This window comes from Oryzias latipes, chromosome 24 (assembly GCF_002234675.1).
Source record: "Oryzias latipes chromosome 24, ASM223467v1".
Classification (NCBI taxonomy): Eukaryota; Metazoa; Chordata; class Actinopteri; order Beloniformes; family Adrianichthyidae; genus Oryzias; species Oryzias latipes.
The window spans coordinates 3,028,446-3,046,431 of NC_019882.2; the positions used below are offsets into that span (position 1 = coordinate 3,028,446).

Genomic DNA, 17,986 nt, shown 5'->3' on the forward strand with positions numbered 1-17,986 from the left:
CGTATCCGCCGCTCATCAGCCTATAAGGGGCGAGTAGCAGCTACAACGGTTTCGATTATAATTTTTGACCGTCCGCATAAAGATGTGTGTGAATGTGCATTTTTCAGCAACAGTTTTCCCGTATGCAGGACTTTATTCAGTCTTGAAACATGACAAATAAATTGTGCAGTTAAACATGCTCTTATTTTAAGAGCGCTACATTCACACAAAAAAAAAAAATACTGCCAGTTATTGAACCTTTTATATGACATTTTCTCAATTTAAATACAAACAATTTACATTTTACCATAAAAAAACAATGGTTCATTTGGTGTAAAACATCAAGAGTTAGACTTTCAAGCATCACAACAGGCAATGACATCAACGATCAAAGCGGAGCCTCCAGTTTTCTTCTCCTGGGGGGGTAAATTTAAGGAAAATTGACCTGCAATTCTTATTTATCTAGCAGATTTTATTCCTTTTTGTTAAACCAAAGAAAAGGAATTAAAAACATGCCTGCTTTGTGGATCCGTAGGAGGTGTGTGTGTCCAATTTTCACAGGTTTAAGTATCACTAGGGTTCAAAAGGTCACACAGCCCAGCAGTTCACTCAAAAACAACACTCAACATGCTGACCTTAAACCGACGACAAGCATTAGATGACAGCGATCGACAAGGACATTTGATGACAAACCTGTGACAGAAGCAATAAGGCCACTTATTGACAAAACTAAACACTCGTTTCCAACATGCCATTTTAGACCAAAAGCAATCCGAGTGTTTGTTCTTAACGTCTGAAAGAAAAACGTAGGTTCTGCCGACCAGACGCACTCGAAGAAGTCTTCTGATGGCAGGATGGATGAAAAGCAGCGTGTTAAATGCGTAACAATGTGGAAATAGAGCAGGACACGGCAACAGGATATAAGACCGCTTGTGAAAGTCATTTCGCATGCTGGACGTATTCATATGAGCCAGGGGGAAAGCACAAAAGCCATTTTTACCATCAAATGATTCTGAAGAGACGCTTACTTGACCTTTAAAGTCATCAGTCGAAAGGTAGGACAAGCAGAAAAACCCAACTGGAATACAGAACTGTTTTTCTCCGCTCACATAAAAACTACACAGTGACGGCTTAGATGTTTTTCCAGTTTCTTTTTACCTCAAATATATCTTTCAGCCTCCTTTTGATTTTGTTTTAAGATTTAACTAATGGTAATAAAAAAGAAATGGTCACACTTGTTAACACTCAACATCAAGTGTTTCTCCTTTCCAGGGGTGCAGGGATGTACAGGTGCTGTCGACTCCACGCATGAATGCTTCTCACTATTTTTGTTGTGCAGTCTTGACATTCACCACAATAATGGCGTGCTTCTGCACTCTCCTGACCTTCCATTGAAACCACACATCGCTTTAAACTAATAGTCATTTGACCCAAAGTCAGTTCTTGAAAAATATACCGTACTCTCTAGGGAGTAAAGTGTGTCACTGTCTCGACTCTGTGATCTCCTGCAAAGTTTCCCGCCGCGTTTCCTTGGATTTGACGTTCACGCTGACCATGTAGATGTTGTTGTCGTTCACGCTGTTGGAGACGTGGCACGGGTTGGAGCCGACGCACAGCCACGACAGCTGCTTCACTTCCCTTTGGAAGCTCTTGCTGAAGAAGTAGTAGATCATGGGATTGTACACAGTGGAGCTCTTTGCGAACATGCAGGGCAGCAGACTGACCTCAGGTGGGATTTTGCTACTGTCATTGAAAATGGACCAAAGGCTTACCAACCCGTATGGCGTCCAGCAGCCTATGAAACCTATGCTGATCAAAATGGCAATCTGTAAGAGAACAAGAAAACAGGGCATAAAGAGCTCCAAAGAAAACTAAATTCAGTTGTGTAACATAAACAGAAAAATACTTCTCAGACAGCTCCTAAATAAATATCAGTGGCTGGTCATACACATAAATGTTGCCGTTTTCAAAATATAACAGCAGTTTAAGCCAAAATTGATTTGTAAATGGTCCCAGAATAGAACCCTGAGGGAAAAAATGTACAAACAAGGAAGGTCAAAGCTACGAAACACATGTCTGTAAATCTCAATGAAATGGAAAGTAAAGGAACATTTGACATCAATTCACAGAAGCTAAGAGAAGCTAAATCATTTGCATTTCTAACTATTTTTACCCTGAAATATGCATATTTTTTTTCTATGCTAAATTAAAATGAAAAAGGTGTGGACAGACGGCTAATATTCTTAGCTGAAAGCTCATTTATGCTGAAAAAAAATTAATATTTACGGGTACAACATATTTTAACCCTATATAACGTTTCGTACCATATCTGATCTACGCAATGATTAAAACTTTTCTTCAAAACCCATTGGATATAACGTGGTCCATATATTTCACCTTGTAGTTCATCATCATTCCACTAGAGGCAGTAGAAGCTCTTTTCCTGTTTATTCTAAAAAGTCCAAGAGGACTACAAGATGGCGCCCAGACATCATTGACTGGAACTGGAAGTTCACATTCTCTCTCTGAGTTGTGGGCGGGACCGTTGACGCAGAGCAACCCCACCCCCCTTCCCATCACCCATTATACCAAAGATGTCCAAATCCAGGCCTCAAGTGCCGGTGTCCTACATGTTTTCCAACCAACCTATCATTGAAGCTTCTTATTGCTAAACTCACCTGATCCAGGGAAACAGCAGTCGATAAGGCAGGATTTCTGGAAAACTAGCTGGAGGTCGGCCCTCGAGGCCTGGAGTTTGACACCCCTGAATTATACTCTCTCCCGCTAGCTTACAGCCCCTTACACCCCCAACCAAACATTACCAGTTTAACAAAAATGGCGGGTAATATTGGAGCTATCCAGTCGTACAGTTCTGATCCAGGTTCCAGCTCAGGCGAGGAAAACAAAGACGTTCATGAATCCATTTGTCTGCAGGTGGATGCATCAGAATGGGGCGGGGGAGAGAGCCTGTGGCGTATTTCCCACATTATAAATACAAGCTTTATCAAACAGCAATTTCTAGTCTAGTCCGCTCCAGATTTACAACGATTTGAATGAAGAAATTCTCAGAAATGCAATTTTGAGCTCACATTTCTTTACATATGTCCTCTGGTTAAAAACACCAAAAACACTATTTTTATCTGAAATGGTCTTTAATTAAAAGAAGAAATGTAATTTTTTTTAATTCTTTGATGTAGTGGCCTTCACACAAGGTTGTTTGAAAAGAGAATAAATCCAAGGATTTTTTTTCTCCATAAAAACTGTTTGAGGTACTGAGATTGTCTGTTCAAAAATAAAAAAAATATATTTTTAGATCTTTTTTTTTTTTTTTTTAAGATCAGTAGTTTTTCCGTGTTTGCATTTGGCTGCTTTTACTTTAAAGTCATCCTAAAGCTCAGAATTTGATTTACAGATTCTGTTTTCCTTCATGATGATGAGATCAGGCCCTCTTTGACAGTAAACAGTGTTTGACTAGATTACCGTCGTTTTACGCTTCACCTCCTAAGGCTCTAGACAATAAAAGACACACTTAAATACATGTCCTGACACAATCTTCCATCTTTAAGGCCTCGGGTTATTATTCATGATCGTGCTGGTTGTTTGTCTGAATCCACACATGAACCACAACAAAGGCGCCTGAAGGCTACAATGTCAATGTCTGCATGTGACTACAGTCCAACCTCACAGTGATCACAGAAAACAATGGGTTAAGGACTGTAATGGGAACAAACAGACCTCGTAGTAGAAGAACTTAATTCATCCGGTGAATGAAATCACTTACGATCAACAGCCGCCGGTGGAGTTTGATGATATTGGGGACGTGGTTGCTGTTGGCCGACTTTTTGTAGGTGAAGTAAAGCTTCATGGCGATGCCAAAGTAGCAACAGATGATGACCACGCTGGGCAGGACCAGGTTGAAGGAAAAGAGGGAAATGACGAAAGAGGGGCCTTCTTGTTTCATCTCCCCCCAGGCCAGAGAGCAGGACAGCCCGAAGGGCTCCGGGCCGTACCGCCCCCAGCCCAGGATAGGAAACAGGGCCCATATGAGGGCGTACAGCCAGGACCACAGGCACAGGATCTTCACCTTCCTCCAACTGACTTTCTCCTCTGCAAACGAAAACGCACACCTTTATGTATTTAGACAACATAAGCCAAATACGTTACAATATTTGGTGAAGCATTTATCAATCAAGTATCAATTCTTTGGCTTCATGTAAACGTTTTAGCCACATGCATGCATACAAATGTAACTAGACTATTTTGATTTAGTGGTACAGTCCACAAATGTTTAGTTCTGCAGGTTGTACAAAGAAGACGTTGATTTATCGGACTTCTTTTATCAGACATGCTGGGTGTTGGTGGAAGAAAAATATGATTAGGAAACTTGAAAATAATCTCCTAAATGTTGCATTCTTATGGGTTAAAAGCGTAAAATGAGAAACAATTATTCCACATGAGGTTGTTTTGTAGAAATTACGGTAACCTTTATTGCGTTTCACAAATTGCTTTTGGTAAACTATTACATTACATAAACAACTAATTTCCTTCTTCTTGTCATCCATATGTCCCCTCTTTGCCCCCCCCCCTCCCCCCCTCATATTTGTCTCTATGTGGTTTTCTGGATTTATTGTCTGTCTGGGGCGTTTTTCTACACACCTCATCATTTCTTTTTTGGGGGGGGGGGGGTTCTCCAGTCGAGTGTTTAAATTGTGCATGCTGTTTATTCTTCCTTTTTTTGTTTTCACACAGCTGCAGTTTTAGCTCTTTATGTGAGAAAATCAAGTTTATATTATATTAGAGAACATAGTTGGGGATCATATGAGCAATCATGACCTTTAGTTATCGACTGTTTTGCTCTTTTTGTTAGCAATTTTTTTATATATTTAGGTTGGGACAGTCCTTTGTGCTGCGACTTTACAATTACACTTTATTTTATTTTATGTGATAAAAATGACAAAAGCCAAAGGCAGAGCAGGCTCTGGTCAGACGCAATCCTTTCAAGCCTCTTTTTATTCAGGAGAGCTTTTAGTTGACTTTAGTGATAGTTTCATCATGTTCTAACTTTTATTTGTATTTTACTACATGTTTGTCTTTTGGTGGGACTTTGTCGTCTTTTTATTTAAAGAACTTTGTGATTTCTCTGAAAAGTGCCTTAGAAATAAAGGTACTGTATTATAGTCTGGTCGGAATCAAATTTTAAATCCCTTTAACATTTTAAAAATTTCTTTAAGAAGTCACTTTTTATTGTTCTTAGTTGGAAATGTATCTTAAGAAATGAAACTAGCTCAGAAAAAAATGTCTATATTTCAACACAGATATCTAGCTACAACAACAAGCATATTTAAAAAAAGTCAATTAAAGCCACAAGCAGCATTGTATATATAGTCCACAATGAGCCGTCCTCATTGGCTGAATGGTTGCTGCACCCCCCCCCCCCCCCCTCTCCCCCTTTGCCTCTGCCACCCTTGTTAGAGCTGCATAAAAATAAACCGTTCTTTTTCGATAATGGCGGCTTTTCTATTGGTTTTGTCTCCATAGCAACCTTTTAATTTTTTGGTCGTCTGGGGGTGACGAACGGCATTTTAAAAAGAATCGGCAAAAGTAAATTTTTGGATTGCCTTAGCAACCGAGATTTTTATTAACCACACCCACCTAAAATGTTTATATTTTATGTCATATTGGTTTTTTTTTCAGCTTGAGCCAGAGATTCATTTCATGAGTTTTCACAATATTCCAGTAAATAAATATGCGAGAATCTTTTTGAGCTTGCCAGGCGAAAGCCATTCTTGATGGTTTCTCCCGCTGTGATGTCATCATTTTTTTTGGAAGGGGACATTCACTATGCTCTAAATTCCTTTTTTTACTATTGGTGCGTGCACATTTTGGTGAGTATTTGGGCACATGGTGGGATCAAAATGTTTACTCAAAGGCGCAGTGAGAAATAATTGTGAAATCCATCTGGTCCTTACAATCCGGGACTGCTGGAAGACATACAAATAATTAAAATTTTTTAGTTTTTTAGTTTAACCCTTGTGCTATCTTAGATGACCCCCCCTTACATTGACGTGTTCTCCCTACCATGACAAAAGTGGATAAAGGTGGAAAGATTTCATGTAATCCATGGACACCAGTGAAGATCACAAATCATTGAAGAAAAAAGGTTCAGCGCACTGTCTAGTGGGTCCAGATGACCCATTCCCAATAGTAAAGTGTCTAGGATAGCACAAGGGTTACGGTTTTTAGTCTTTTTTTTTTTATTTTTATCATCATGTGTCTCTGAAATATCACAGGGATTTCAATGTATTTTTGGAAAGAAAAATCTCTAAATAAATATTGAAATGAACATTTTCCTGTTAGTCCTTGGGGAAAAAAAGACGCACTCTTACTGGGAGAGTGCAGGTTGAGCGACACGATGAAGCGCACCACGGCCAAAGCGGTGAGGTTCATGACGCTCGCACTACCGAAGAAGAAGCCGGCTAAGCCGTAGTAAATGCAGGAAACGTCGCCGCCCAACCAGTGGTGACTCCAGGCAGAAGCCACAGCCAGAGGGTACATGAAGACAGCCGCTCCCAGGTCAGTCAGAGCCAGATTCACGCTGAGCAGCTCCGGTGGCTTCATCCTCGACGACCTTTTGAAGGCCATGATGACAACGAGCAGGTTTCCTATGATGGACAAAACAGCTGCGGAGAAAACCAGAAATTATTTTAAAATGACAGCACAAGAAAAAGGTTTAGGTTTAATTTGTGAAGCCCTTTCATGTCTGCATTCCTCAAATGGAGAAACAGTTGTAAACAAAAGACCTGGCATGGAAACTTACAAAAAGACTGAGTTATCCTCGAGCATCGCCTCCTACTGGAGCTTAATTCATGACCCCCATCTGGACGTAATTCCTGGCCAGCGTTGGCATCGTCACACATAGGTGTTCAGTGCTGTCAGGAACTTAGCAAAGCCTTACTAGAAGTAGCAGCAATTAACCTACAGTTTGTGTTGCAAGCGCTGGTCACTACAAATTCTGACCCCACATTACTATATTGCTCTTTAATCGTGGTTCGCCCAAAACGAGTGCAGCAAATCAGGCCGTCTAATCATTACATGCCAGTAGTAGTGGAGGGATTCTCTCTAGTTATTTATTTATTTGCTCTGAAACAGATGCTGTTGGGTTTATAGATGGACGGTCTTCAGCTTCTTCTCTTCTTGTTATTTTCAAAGCTTTACCAAAGGTCTTTTGACTACGTTTTTTAGCCAAAATCGAACCAAAAAAAAAAGTTTTCTAGGACGTAGTTTCTGCAGAGCGGCAGGAGTTTGGTAGAGATTCACCGTGGGTGGAACTGTTGTTGTGGAGAAAGCCTGCCCCCTTTACCATCATCCATCTTTTACACAGTTTTTTTAAATAAAGAAATACTCAGAAATGCAAATCTTAATTTTCTTTATTTATGTGAGAAAAATGCCACAAGAACATGTTAAAACAGCAAAACAATGTTTATTGGAGTGGGACTTTTAAGAAATGTATTAAATCTCTTAAAAATGTAAAGGTAATTGAATTATTAAGGATGGGGGGACATGACTAGATCCAAGTAGAGGTTAAAATCTATACTGTGTCACTCAAAAGTGCTGTTTCAAATCACGTACATGATTAAAAGTCTCAGTAAAGGGAGTTATTTTTTATTAATTATTTTTCTTGTTTTATATGTGCAACCAAACTTTATTTTCCTTTTGCTTGTTCAGTGAGGACATTACAAACACAAAAAGATCATTTTCTCATCTGAACTAACTTGAATTGCAGCAACTAGAATGAGAACTGATCTGAAACCATATAGTATTTTAATCCAGATTAGTAGGAATATTTCTGTAAAATCAGACCTTTTGCACATCTGGAATAATTGTTAGATCTTTGAGTTCAGCTCTGGATTATTCAGGACAATCTCGTGACCGTTGAAGGTCATGGCGTGGCTCCAGACACTGACTGTTCACCCCGAACAGTTCTTAGTTCATAAGCAATAGTCATTTTTCTACAACCTGGGTTAAGGGAGCACTGGTCAGTCATGTGTGTAATCTGGATGAAGTGAGAGAAAATGTAAAACAAAGAGTTTGAAGCTCCAAATGCACGACCTTGGCTTTTAACGGTCTCCAGAGCCAAGCGGGTGTTACTGGAAGAAACAAGAACTGTTGTGCAGTCTCCTAGATGTGTAACAGCTGCTAATAAACCGATGGAAAACAAAAAAATTGAACCATTTAGCTCAGAAACGGCACATAACATTATACTATTACTAATACTTATTTCAGTGGCACAAAAGTGAATAAAATCGGCACAATTTTTTATAGACAGTTTTTCAACACTTAAAAAAAAAATTTAAAGCTAAAGCAAACGTATTTGGAATGCACTTTTTTAAAAGAAAGATTTCAAATAGGATTTATTTCTTAAAAGAAAAACATCCAAATTTGCAATGTTTCTTATAAATTTGGCCTTTTGAAAAAGGCCAAACTGTCTACTCCTCTCCATAAAGGATCAATTTATGAAGATATGGACACCTTACCTCCGCTTCAGGCTCAATAAAGCCTCTATACTAAAAACTTTTATCATTTACTAACATTATGTGGGTTATTTCACTTTTTACAAAAGGAATTTTGTTTTGGTTAGCATTACTGCAAGAATCTTTGTGAATGTGGATCAGTGTTGTGCTGAGCTATGTCTATGTTTGTTAAAAATGTGTTTATAAGGCATTAAAAACGATTTAATAAAAAGGATTCTTCACAGCAGGCGAGTGGCCTAAAGGCACCAAATCTAAAGTACTTCCTACCCAACATGGTTTCCCAGTAAAAACAAACACAGAGTAGAAACAAAAAAACAAACCCTCTGTTCTGAAACCTCCAGAAAAACCGGTTCAACCATCTTTGTTCTGACTCTCCAGCCCCCCAATGAACCTTGGACCTCACAGAGGATCCTCTATGGGGTTTGCCAGAACACAAAACTCAGTGACCCCATGAGCTTCCAGTTCACTGAAAATTACTTTCAAGGAGGTATTCTCGAGTGGGCATCCGTCACTGTGCAAGAACAAAAGTGAATCAATGGGACAATCTTCTGAGATGTTTAGATCCACAAGTGAAGCGGATCTAAAGGCTTTCACACCATGACCAGAAATGTACACCTGTGATTCACAAGTGTCAAGGTTTCCCTCTCACTTTTTTATTTTTTTATTTTTTTGCTGGATAAAGAAAAAAACAAAACCTACAATTCTGTTTAGGCTTTTATGTAGTCATGAAAATGAGCTTTAGTTGAGTTTTCTTTTTTAAATCCACTGTCCAACAAACCAACAGATCTCAATGTAATCAGTCCTTCAGGTTTGATTCATACAGATTCTCTTTCATCCCTGTGATCAGAGCTCAGTTAAGCTCTAATAGTCCATCACTGATTGGGAGCAGATGAGTGGAGAAGAAGCAAAAAAACGGAAAATCAAGGATATTTTATTCACTATAGACATTTCTGCACTTGGAAATTCATCTTTGATTGGACTGAGCTGGAATTGAGCAGATCAAACCTTGTGCTTTGTTTGCTGTGTGAAGCCATTCAGCACTGAAACACTATTTTCCTGTAAGACACGCTCTGCTTGGTTTCGCGACAGTAGCCTTGGTCACGACTGCCCTTTCGGGTGGATACGGATAAAAAACAAAAAAAAAAGGTCTTAACCGTACGAGGTAAGCAGGTGGTCAACACGAAATATCAAGGTCGTAGACCGCTCGGTGGGCTGTAGAGAGAAAATGTTCATGCACAGGTTTTCTACGGGGTGCGGACGACAGGTTGTAGTGGACACATAAGGGTTCAAACCCCCATAATCCTGCAGACTCAGCCCGTTAGGGCTGATTATGTGATACATGTGCGCTCTTTGGAGGCTCATTCCAGTGCAGTCTGGCTGATCGGAATGACGAATCTATACAGAGTTGGGTAGACATCCTAACTGCACTTACGTGTCACGTGCACACCACGTGCATGCGGCATTTTCCACAGCCAGTACTCGCACCTTACTAACGACTATTGTTGGGTAAGGACACCGTATGACAGCATCACCTGTACAACTTACATTGGCCTTGCCAATACTTCATGATAAACTTACCACGACAATGGTACGTTCTATTTTCATGACATCCCTTGAGCGCTCCCCTCAAGATGCAGCCACCCCTCTCTACGACCCCAACGTTAGACCCAAACCAACTCAAAAACAACCCAGCGCAGACAAAAAACAAAAAACACATTACCTTGTGCTGAGTTCAGCACTTGCTCAGTTTACAGCAAGCGAGCACAAGTGTTATTGCCACACACACAAATATAAAGAATCAATTAAATGTATAGTCAAAGAGCATAAACATAGAATGGAATCACCTCCACAGGCAGCAGCTGGAACCACCACCATCAACCAGTTCTATACTTCCCTAAAGATGCTTCATACTCTTATGTTGCATCATAGACTTCCTCTATGTACCAAAGTAATCAATGAGTTTTTAGGAGCATCTGAGACTACTATTATACTACAGGTCTGCTGATCTGTCATTGATATTCATTTATACAGTTTTATGACACTAAAACACAATTTAAAAAGAAGCAAATTTGTGTTTCTTCATTTAATCTCTCTGCTATTTATGAATTTCATAACTATTAAAAATAAAACATAAATATATACAAATAAAACAATGATTAGAACCAACGTTTAATGTGTGATGTTTCGTTTTTTTTTTTTTTTTTTTTTTTGCCACAAATAAACCTAAATAGCATCCATTTAAGTAAATAAATGCATTTCAATTTCTTAACACAAACATCCAGTGAGTTTTAAAGGTAATCAATTGCAATACTTTTTCTTAAAAAATTGTTTGTTAACCTCCTTCATATGTAAAAGATATAAAATATTGTACACTTTTTTGTGATTTTTATTTTCTTTAATAATCCTACACAGAAAGTTCTCTTCATCTTTAAGTATGTGAACTGTGTTTTTTTAAAATATATATAAATATTACTTTAGACAGAACATTTAAATGACTTACAGTAAAGAACAAAGAACAATAAATTGTACACCAGTTTAAAAAAAATCCCAGGGGGATTAAAAAAGTAAAAAGAAATAAAATAAAAGTGACATAATTTTATTCTGTAAAGATGAGACAGATTATAGGTTTTAATTGTTTTTGTTGGTCCTGGCAAATGTTACGTTTTATAGCCAAATTCAGTTTTATGAATTTAATATTTTGTTACACAAATAAAAAGTCAGGCCTGCTTTAAAACATACCACAAAGCCACACATCGCTTGAAATATCATATCATCAAGAATAAATGACAGTAAAATGTTTACTGAAGTAAAGCTCCTGAATTGGAACATTAGCTAACATTTAGGTTGACCTTTTTTGGAGGATTATACATATGCATCTGCAGCATTTTTAATGCCCTTATCAAGATGTGAAAACAGCCTCGAATTGTCAATAACATGAATAGAAGCAGTCATATCTGCACGGACAGCCGTTGGAGGTAATGATGGTATTTTGGGAACCTGATGGAGAAGACTTACTGTCATTGAAAGAAAGAAATGAAGTGACTGAGTCATTTCCTTCACTGCCATTTTCTCCAATTCATTTTCTTAGATTTGATCTTTGTGTCGTGTCCATGAATTATTCATGGCGACAGGCAGGAGCAGCAGATTTCTTTTGATGACAGGAAAGTTGCTGAATCTACAAATGGGACGTTTGTTTCCTAAACAGAGTTGAAATGAATAATTCATTTAAGAGAAATGTCTCCTTTTCTTCCGCCCCGTTTGGCCACAACGCTCGTCCACGGTGCCGCATGCATGTGTCCGTTTATCTTTTGTTGTTCTGACAAGGCTGCAGGCAGATGTTATGTGTGAAACAGTGGGGGGGTGTAGTGTCTATCATCTAACTCCTATTACTCCTGGAGCCTTGTAAGATGACAGGAATCCAATGTAGAAGGACGTGAGCGAGCCCTGCTGTGCAGATAAGAGCCTCCAAAGATTACTCTTGGTTTTGTTTTCAGAAATACAGGATTGTAATGAATCTAACTGTGACATAACTAAGAGAAGTGCCGGCGTTTCTCACAGCATGTGTGTATTTTAGTCAATATTGGCGTTCCTGCTGTCAAAGTGCATTTAGTGATTGCTTTCCCGTGTCTTGATTTCACAGCCCCTTAACCTCCCCGTGAACGAGAAATAAAAAAAAACAGTTCTTATTGCCACACTCCTAGGAAAATTGTGTTTCAACATTCTTTTGGCATATTTCTGATATTGGAGGACATTTATGAAGAAACCAAAGCTCAAAATTCTATTTCGGAGTTTTTATTTATTCAAATGGTCTATTTATGATTATGAGTAATTACACTGTCAAGAAGATGGCATTATTTTCTAAGATCTCTGTTTATTTTCTTCATCTGGAATAGGTTTTATATATATATTAAAAAATAAATCAAATCATTGTAAAGGAGGAGCAGACAAAAAATGCTGTTTGAAAATGAGCGTGTTACGTGGAAAATATGCAGGACAAAATGTTGCAAGGACAAAATGTTGCAAGCTGCAATGTTTTATATATTTTATATATGAAAGTAACTAAAAAAGAATGTTTTTAGATAATTCATTTCATTTGATTACCTTTAAAACTTAGATTCTGACATGAAAATTGAGTCTTTGGTGATTTTAACGTCTTTTTGTGGCTTTTTTTCTGGGGATGGAGGCCATAAAGTAGGAAAATTAAGCTTAAAATAGCATTTCTGCATATTTCTTTATTCAAATCATTCAAGATGGTATTTGTGATGTAGAAAATACGCTGGGCAGGCCACAAGCTCTATTCTGAGACAACCACTTGCAGACTAACAGATCCATGAACGTCTCAGTTTTCCTCGTCTGAGCTGGAATCTGTATCCAAACTGAACGGCTGGATAGCTTCAATACTGCTGCCGTTTTTGCTGCACTGCAACAGTTAGGTTGGGGGTGTGAGGGGAGTAGATGGGAAGTAGGGGCGGACTTGCTCTGCAGGAACAGTCCCACTCGCAACTGGGAGGTGAATTTATGATGAACTGCTACTCTGCAGAAACTATGTCCTAGAAACAACAAGTTTTTTTTTTTTTAAATTTGGCTAAAAACGACATAATAATAATGAAAAAAAAAATAACAGACCACTTGGGACGCTTTAAAAGTAGATCAAAGATGATGGGAGTGCATGGGTCTTTAAATACGAGTGAAACTGGAACCACTAAAGTTTCAGATGTTTTCACTATTCCTTAAATTTTAGATATAATTGCCGTGGATTGTTGTACATTGAGGGTTGCGTTACAAGCAAAAGTTCTGTCAGCAGGCGTCACTTCAAAGAAACCTCAGAACGGACAGTTGCATGAAAATTCACTCGTGCATCTTATTATTGAAATTCAGTTACAGGAGAATTTTAATTTGTAATTCATTGATGATAAAAATATATAAAAATTCAAAAAGAACTGACTAACAACAGCAAACTTCAGTTTTTGACTGGTTTAATGCTTCTCAGCATCCTCGCTGTGGTGCATAAAGACAGGGTTGGCTGTGAGACGACACTCTACAAATAGAAAGGCCAAACGAAATGTACTGTTATTTCCTAACTTAAATTACCAATAGTATTTGACATAAATTAAAATGTAGCTTTTTACAAAGAAAGAAGTCCTATTCTTTCTGTAAAAACAGAGACACAGGAAGCAGAGCTGGAGCCAGTGGGAATGAACCCACCAGAGGAACGGCTCATGGTAGAGGTTTTGTAGATAAATGCAGGGAAGCGGATGAAGATGTTTGAGAGGAGGAAGAGTGATGATGATGGTAGAAGGAGGCTGAGGTTGGAGCGACCAGGAAAGAGGAGGTTTATGGGAGTAGAGAAAGAGGAGATCAAGGCGGATCGTGTGAGGGAGGAGCTGAAGTGCAAAGAAGAAAAACAGTTATAAATAGCTGCTTATCAAGGTTAAGAAAATAATCGTTTTTTCTTCAGTGAAAGCATTGCATTGAAATGCAATTATCAATTTCCTCACCAATTGCTCAACATCTTCAGATCATTCAGCAGCAATGTTTAGCTAGAAGAAAAGCTCTCAGTATGATGCAGTTTAATTAACTTTGTTGGTCTTCAGTAATGTGTATTTCATGATTTTCTGCTTAAATCATCCCTGGATCATGAATTTCTGCTGCTCAACTGATTCATGTGTGTTGCATTTGGCTTCACAGACTAGTTAATCACCGTTAACACAATTAACCAGCTGATTTTCTCCATTTGAAATGGTCGTTTAACAAAACTTCATGTATAAAGAAACAGGGAATGATCAGGGTCAACTGTGAGGCGCAAAGCACACTGTAAAACCTTTCTGAATGAACCGATTGTTGGTAATAAGCAGAAATTCTCGCTACACTCTGCATTAACTCCATGATTAGACCATCACGACTGGCGTATTAGTTCAGGAGAACTTGAAGAAATGATTTTGAGCCCTTAGTGAAAGTTTATGTAGGAGTTTTTAAAGCCTCTAAACTCCAAATCCTGACCACAAAATGCGCACAAAACAGTTTTACGCATCCACAGTCAGCCAGGATGCTCTCGTTTGGAAATGGACAGGAACTAGAACCTAAATCATGAAATTCACATGATTTATCAAAGCATTTGCGTAATAACCAGTTGGCTGCATGGATCACAAACGCACTGATCCTCCTGGATGAAGGAAACTCGTCATTCCGTTGGAAAGCAGGAGATCACAGACTCATTTCGTTCAATCCAGTTGTCAAAGAAGCTGTGCGCAATCAGGACTACAATCAAAATCACTGTATCGTCTCACAAACGCATCAGATTATGTGACCAAACTATAGTTGAGGTCTTTTTGAGGTGCACTTGCAGCTTACTTAACACCAGAAGGTAGCAGCCGGTTCCGATGTCCAGCGCCGGTGACAAAGCAGATGCGTAAATATCCATTGGAATGACGACAAGCAACCGCGAAAAAAACAAAAAAGAAAAAAAAAGAACTCCAGAAACCGATCCTCACGCGAGCTTCTCAGCTTCTTTAGATGAAAAAGTGTGAGTCAAAGCTAGCGGCGGACGCACTCTTTTCTTCCATCCATCTTTGCGCAAGCCACGAACGGACACGCAAGAGACTGCGGCTGTGCGCCTACAGCGTGCCGTCACGGAGCTCATGCGTAAAGGGCAGTGCCCAGCATCCTTACCGCCGCCGTGTGACTTTACGCGGGACTCCAGCCTTCAGAAAACCACGCTTCAAGTTTTCAGAATATTACTTTCTCCCTTCCGACTGAAAAGAGTTGGACTAAACCTTTAAACTTAGACGTGAGGGAGGAGTTAGGTGAAATAGCCTATGAGATCCTTACCGTTAGGACAAAGCCATCAGGTAACGCAGGCAGTATTTATGGATTACTCTCCTGTGTGCTTTGGTGGATAATCATCTTATTTAGGCCACTGCAGCACCAGAAAACAACTTTGTGGAAAGCTTCCACTTTCTCTCAAAGGAAAGGGTTTTTCCTTTAACCTTCAGATTTTGTTCAAAATACTCTGAAAAAACGGTTAAAATGCCCACTGAAGCTCACTTTCCACAGTTCTTTAATCCTTATGTGGTTTTAACATTCTGGTTTCTCCCCTTGTCATATGGGTCAAAACTGACCCATCCTAAAAAAAAAAAACTCAAAATAAATCAACTTAATAATTTTTTTTTAAATCTGACATCTATTGTGCATGGTGAAACAACCTGTTATTTATTCATTAAACTATATTTTATTCACTTCTAATTCATATTTTTGTTACACAAAAAAACCCCAACAGTAAACCCCAACATGTTTGCACTTGTTTACCAAACCAACTGTGGTAACAGTTTTCTATTGTAACACAGTAAAGGTTTATTATTGCTATCATTTAAATGTGAAGTAACTGTTACTGACTTAACTGAGTTGAAAAGAAAAAAGAGTCAACAATTGGAAATTTTGTGTGAAAGAAGGTGTGCGTGTGTGTAGATATGTGTGTGCAGGTGTAGGTAAAGGTTTTTTATAGCTGTGTAAGGGTGCAGGTTTGTGTGTAGGTGTGTGTGTGCGTCTGAAGGTGTAAGTGTAGATGTGCAAATACAGGTATAGGTGTCTGTGTCAATGTGAATGTTTGTCAATGTAAATTTAGTTGAAAAAAATCAACAATATTTATTATTATTTTGGATTTTTTTCTCACAGTACACCAGTTTGACCCAACTGATTTGTTTTTCCTCATCATTATTTGCTTAACATCTAATTGAAAAAACGTTTTCATGATTTTTTGTTGTTTAAAACGCAAATGCTAAATTGAACCGTAGCAAAACGGTTGCATCTCTGGTGTGTAGGTGTATGTGTGTAACACAGAATCAAGTTATTGTGTAGCTTTTATAATTCATGGGTCAAAACGACCCATAAGACGACCTTTTTTTTATTGTAGACCGCAAAGAAAGTTACTTTTTCTTATGATGGAAAAGTCCTAAAAATTTCAAGTTGGAATATGATAGATTAAAGATATTTTTTTTTTACAAGTAAACATGCTAGAGGGTCAATTTCTACCCGCAAGATGACACAAGCATTACATAAAGAAAAAATGTGATTTTTTTTTTTCGCTCTCTTAATGAGCTTCCTGCAGATGTTTGGACCATAATAAAGCCCTTCACCTCTGTACTATTCTGCTATGGAGTCACGGAGCAGAACATTGTTGTCATAAATGTGCAACTCGTTACTTTCAGGTGACTTGACTAAATACATGGAGCTGACATGTCTTGGAAAGGCTTCAGCAGCTTGGGGGCTCTCAGCTTGCCTCTACCCCCATTTCTCCACGCAGCCTAACCGGATCGAGCGAGTTCACAGTTGCCCCAGCACATTGGTGTCCAAATTAATTAGACTTCAGCGACTTTCACATCAACACAGGCCATTTTTATGACAGCGATGCATTTATGAGGACGGCTTTCTTTTTTTGAAAGCACCTTGGCTGAAAGAAAAAAGAAAAGAAAAAAATCAGTCAACATGACAGCCATAAAGACGACAAATGCCAAACGGAAGGCTTCATCCGAGTCCGAACGTCTGATAACAAGTCTCCGTTCTTTTGTCGTTACCTTCTGGAGATTTCTCATTTATGAACACTCAGTGAACCCCTCAGCTCGCCTGAAAGAACGATAACAGCTTCAGAAATGTAGAAAAAGTCATGAAGAGAATGGTAAAAATAGGCAGCAAGTGTTTTTCTGATAACTGTGGATGACAGGTGATAATTGGAGTGATACTTTTCTAATAAGAAAGCAAAGGAATTATCTACCTTAAGGGAAAGGTGCTCAAACTCCGAGGTGGTTTTGGAACTACAATGATTCCTTCATGCAGAATGATCAGATTTTGTGTATATTTATGTGCGTGTATCCATGTCTGTAGATAAATCTATGTGAGTGGGTCAGGAGTGACATGGGACCCAAAACGCACAAGTCTGTCTGGGCTCGGTGGTAGAAATTTCAATAAACTCCAAACAAGACAAAACCATGAAAACATGGAGGAAAAGGAGATGACCTGAAAACCAGACGTACACCAAAGACGAACCTGGTGTAAGTGTGACTGGTGGGAATATGATTAAAACATTATTCTCACAGTGCATTTCTCCACAGACAATGTTTGTTTTTATCATCGTCCTGTCTTATTGTGTGTGAAAATGGCTTTAAAAAAATTATTTTGCTCTCAACTATATTCATATATTTGATTCAAACAGTGTTAATGAGCACAAATGTTCATAAAGCTTTTGATTTGTTTATCTCTTTAACAATAAAGAGCAGGTTTTTCTTCACTAACAGCGATTTTGGGAATGCTAATATAGGGGTTGCCCATATTTTTTACATTTTATTTATTGTACCCGGCTGAAGATGTTTTTAATCTTAATCGGATCTCTTTATTCAAACTTGACTTCTGGTCCAGTTCCCTCCATTATAAGATTCACCTGGTGTTCCGCACTTGGAATGGTAAGGTATAAATAACTCTAAAAA

At 38.6% G+C, this 17,986-nt stretch overlaps 1 protein-coding gene across 1 annotated transcript; it reads right to left on the reverse strand.

Annotated features, from left to right (window-relative positions):
• Positions 1 to 227: 227 nt before the first annotated feature.
• On the reverse strand, positions 228 to 15,632 carry LOC101174635 (opsin-5-like). The gene is made up of 4 exons (XM_020714730.2): positions 14,862 to 15,632; positions 6,366 to 6,659; positions 3,761 to 4,086; positions 228 to 1,805 (listed from the first exon to the last, which is right to left on the reverse strand). The coding sequence occupies exons 1-4, from the start codon at positions 14,929 to 14,931 to the stop codon at positions 1,461 to 1,463; spliced, it is 1,035 nt and encodes a 344-aa protein (XP_020570389.1). The 5' UTR covers positions 14,932 to 15,632; the 3' UTR covers positions 228 to 1,460.
• Positions 15,633 to 17,986: the final 2,354 nt, after the last annotated feature.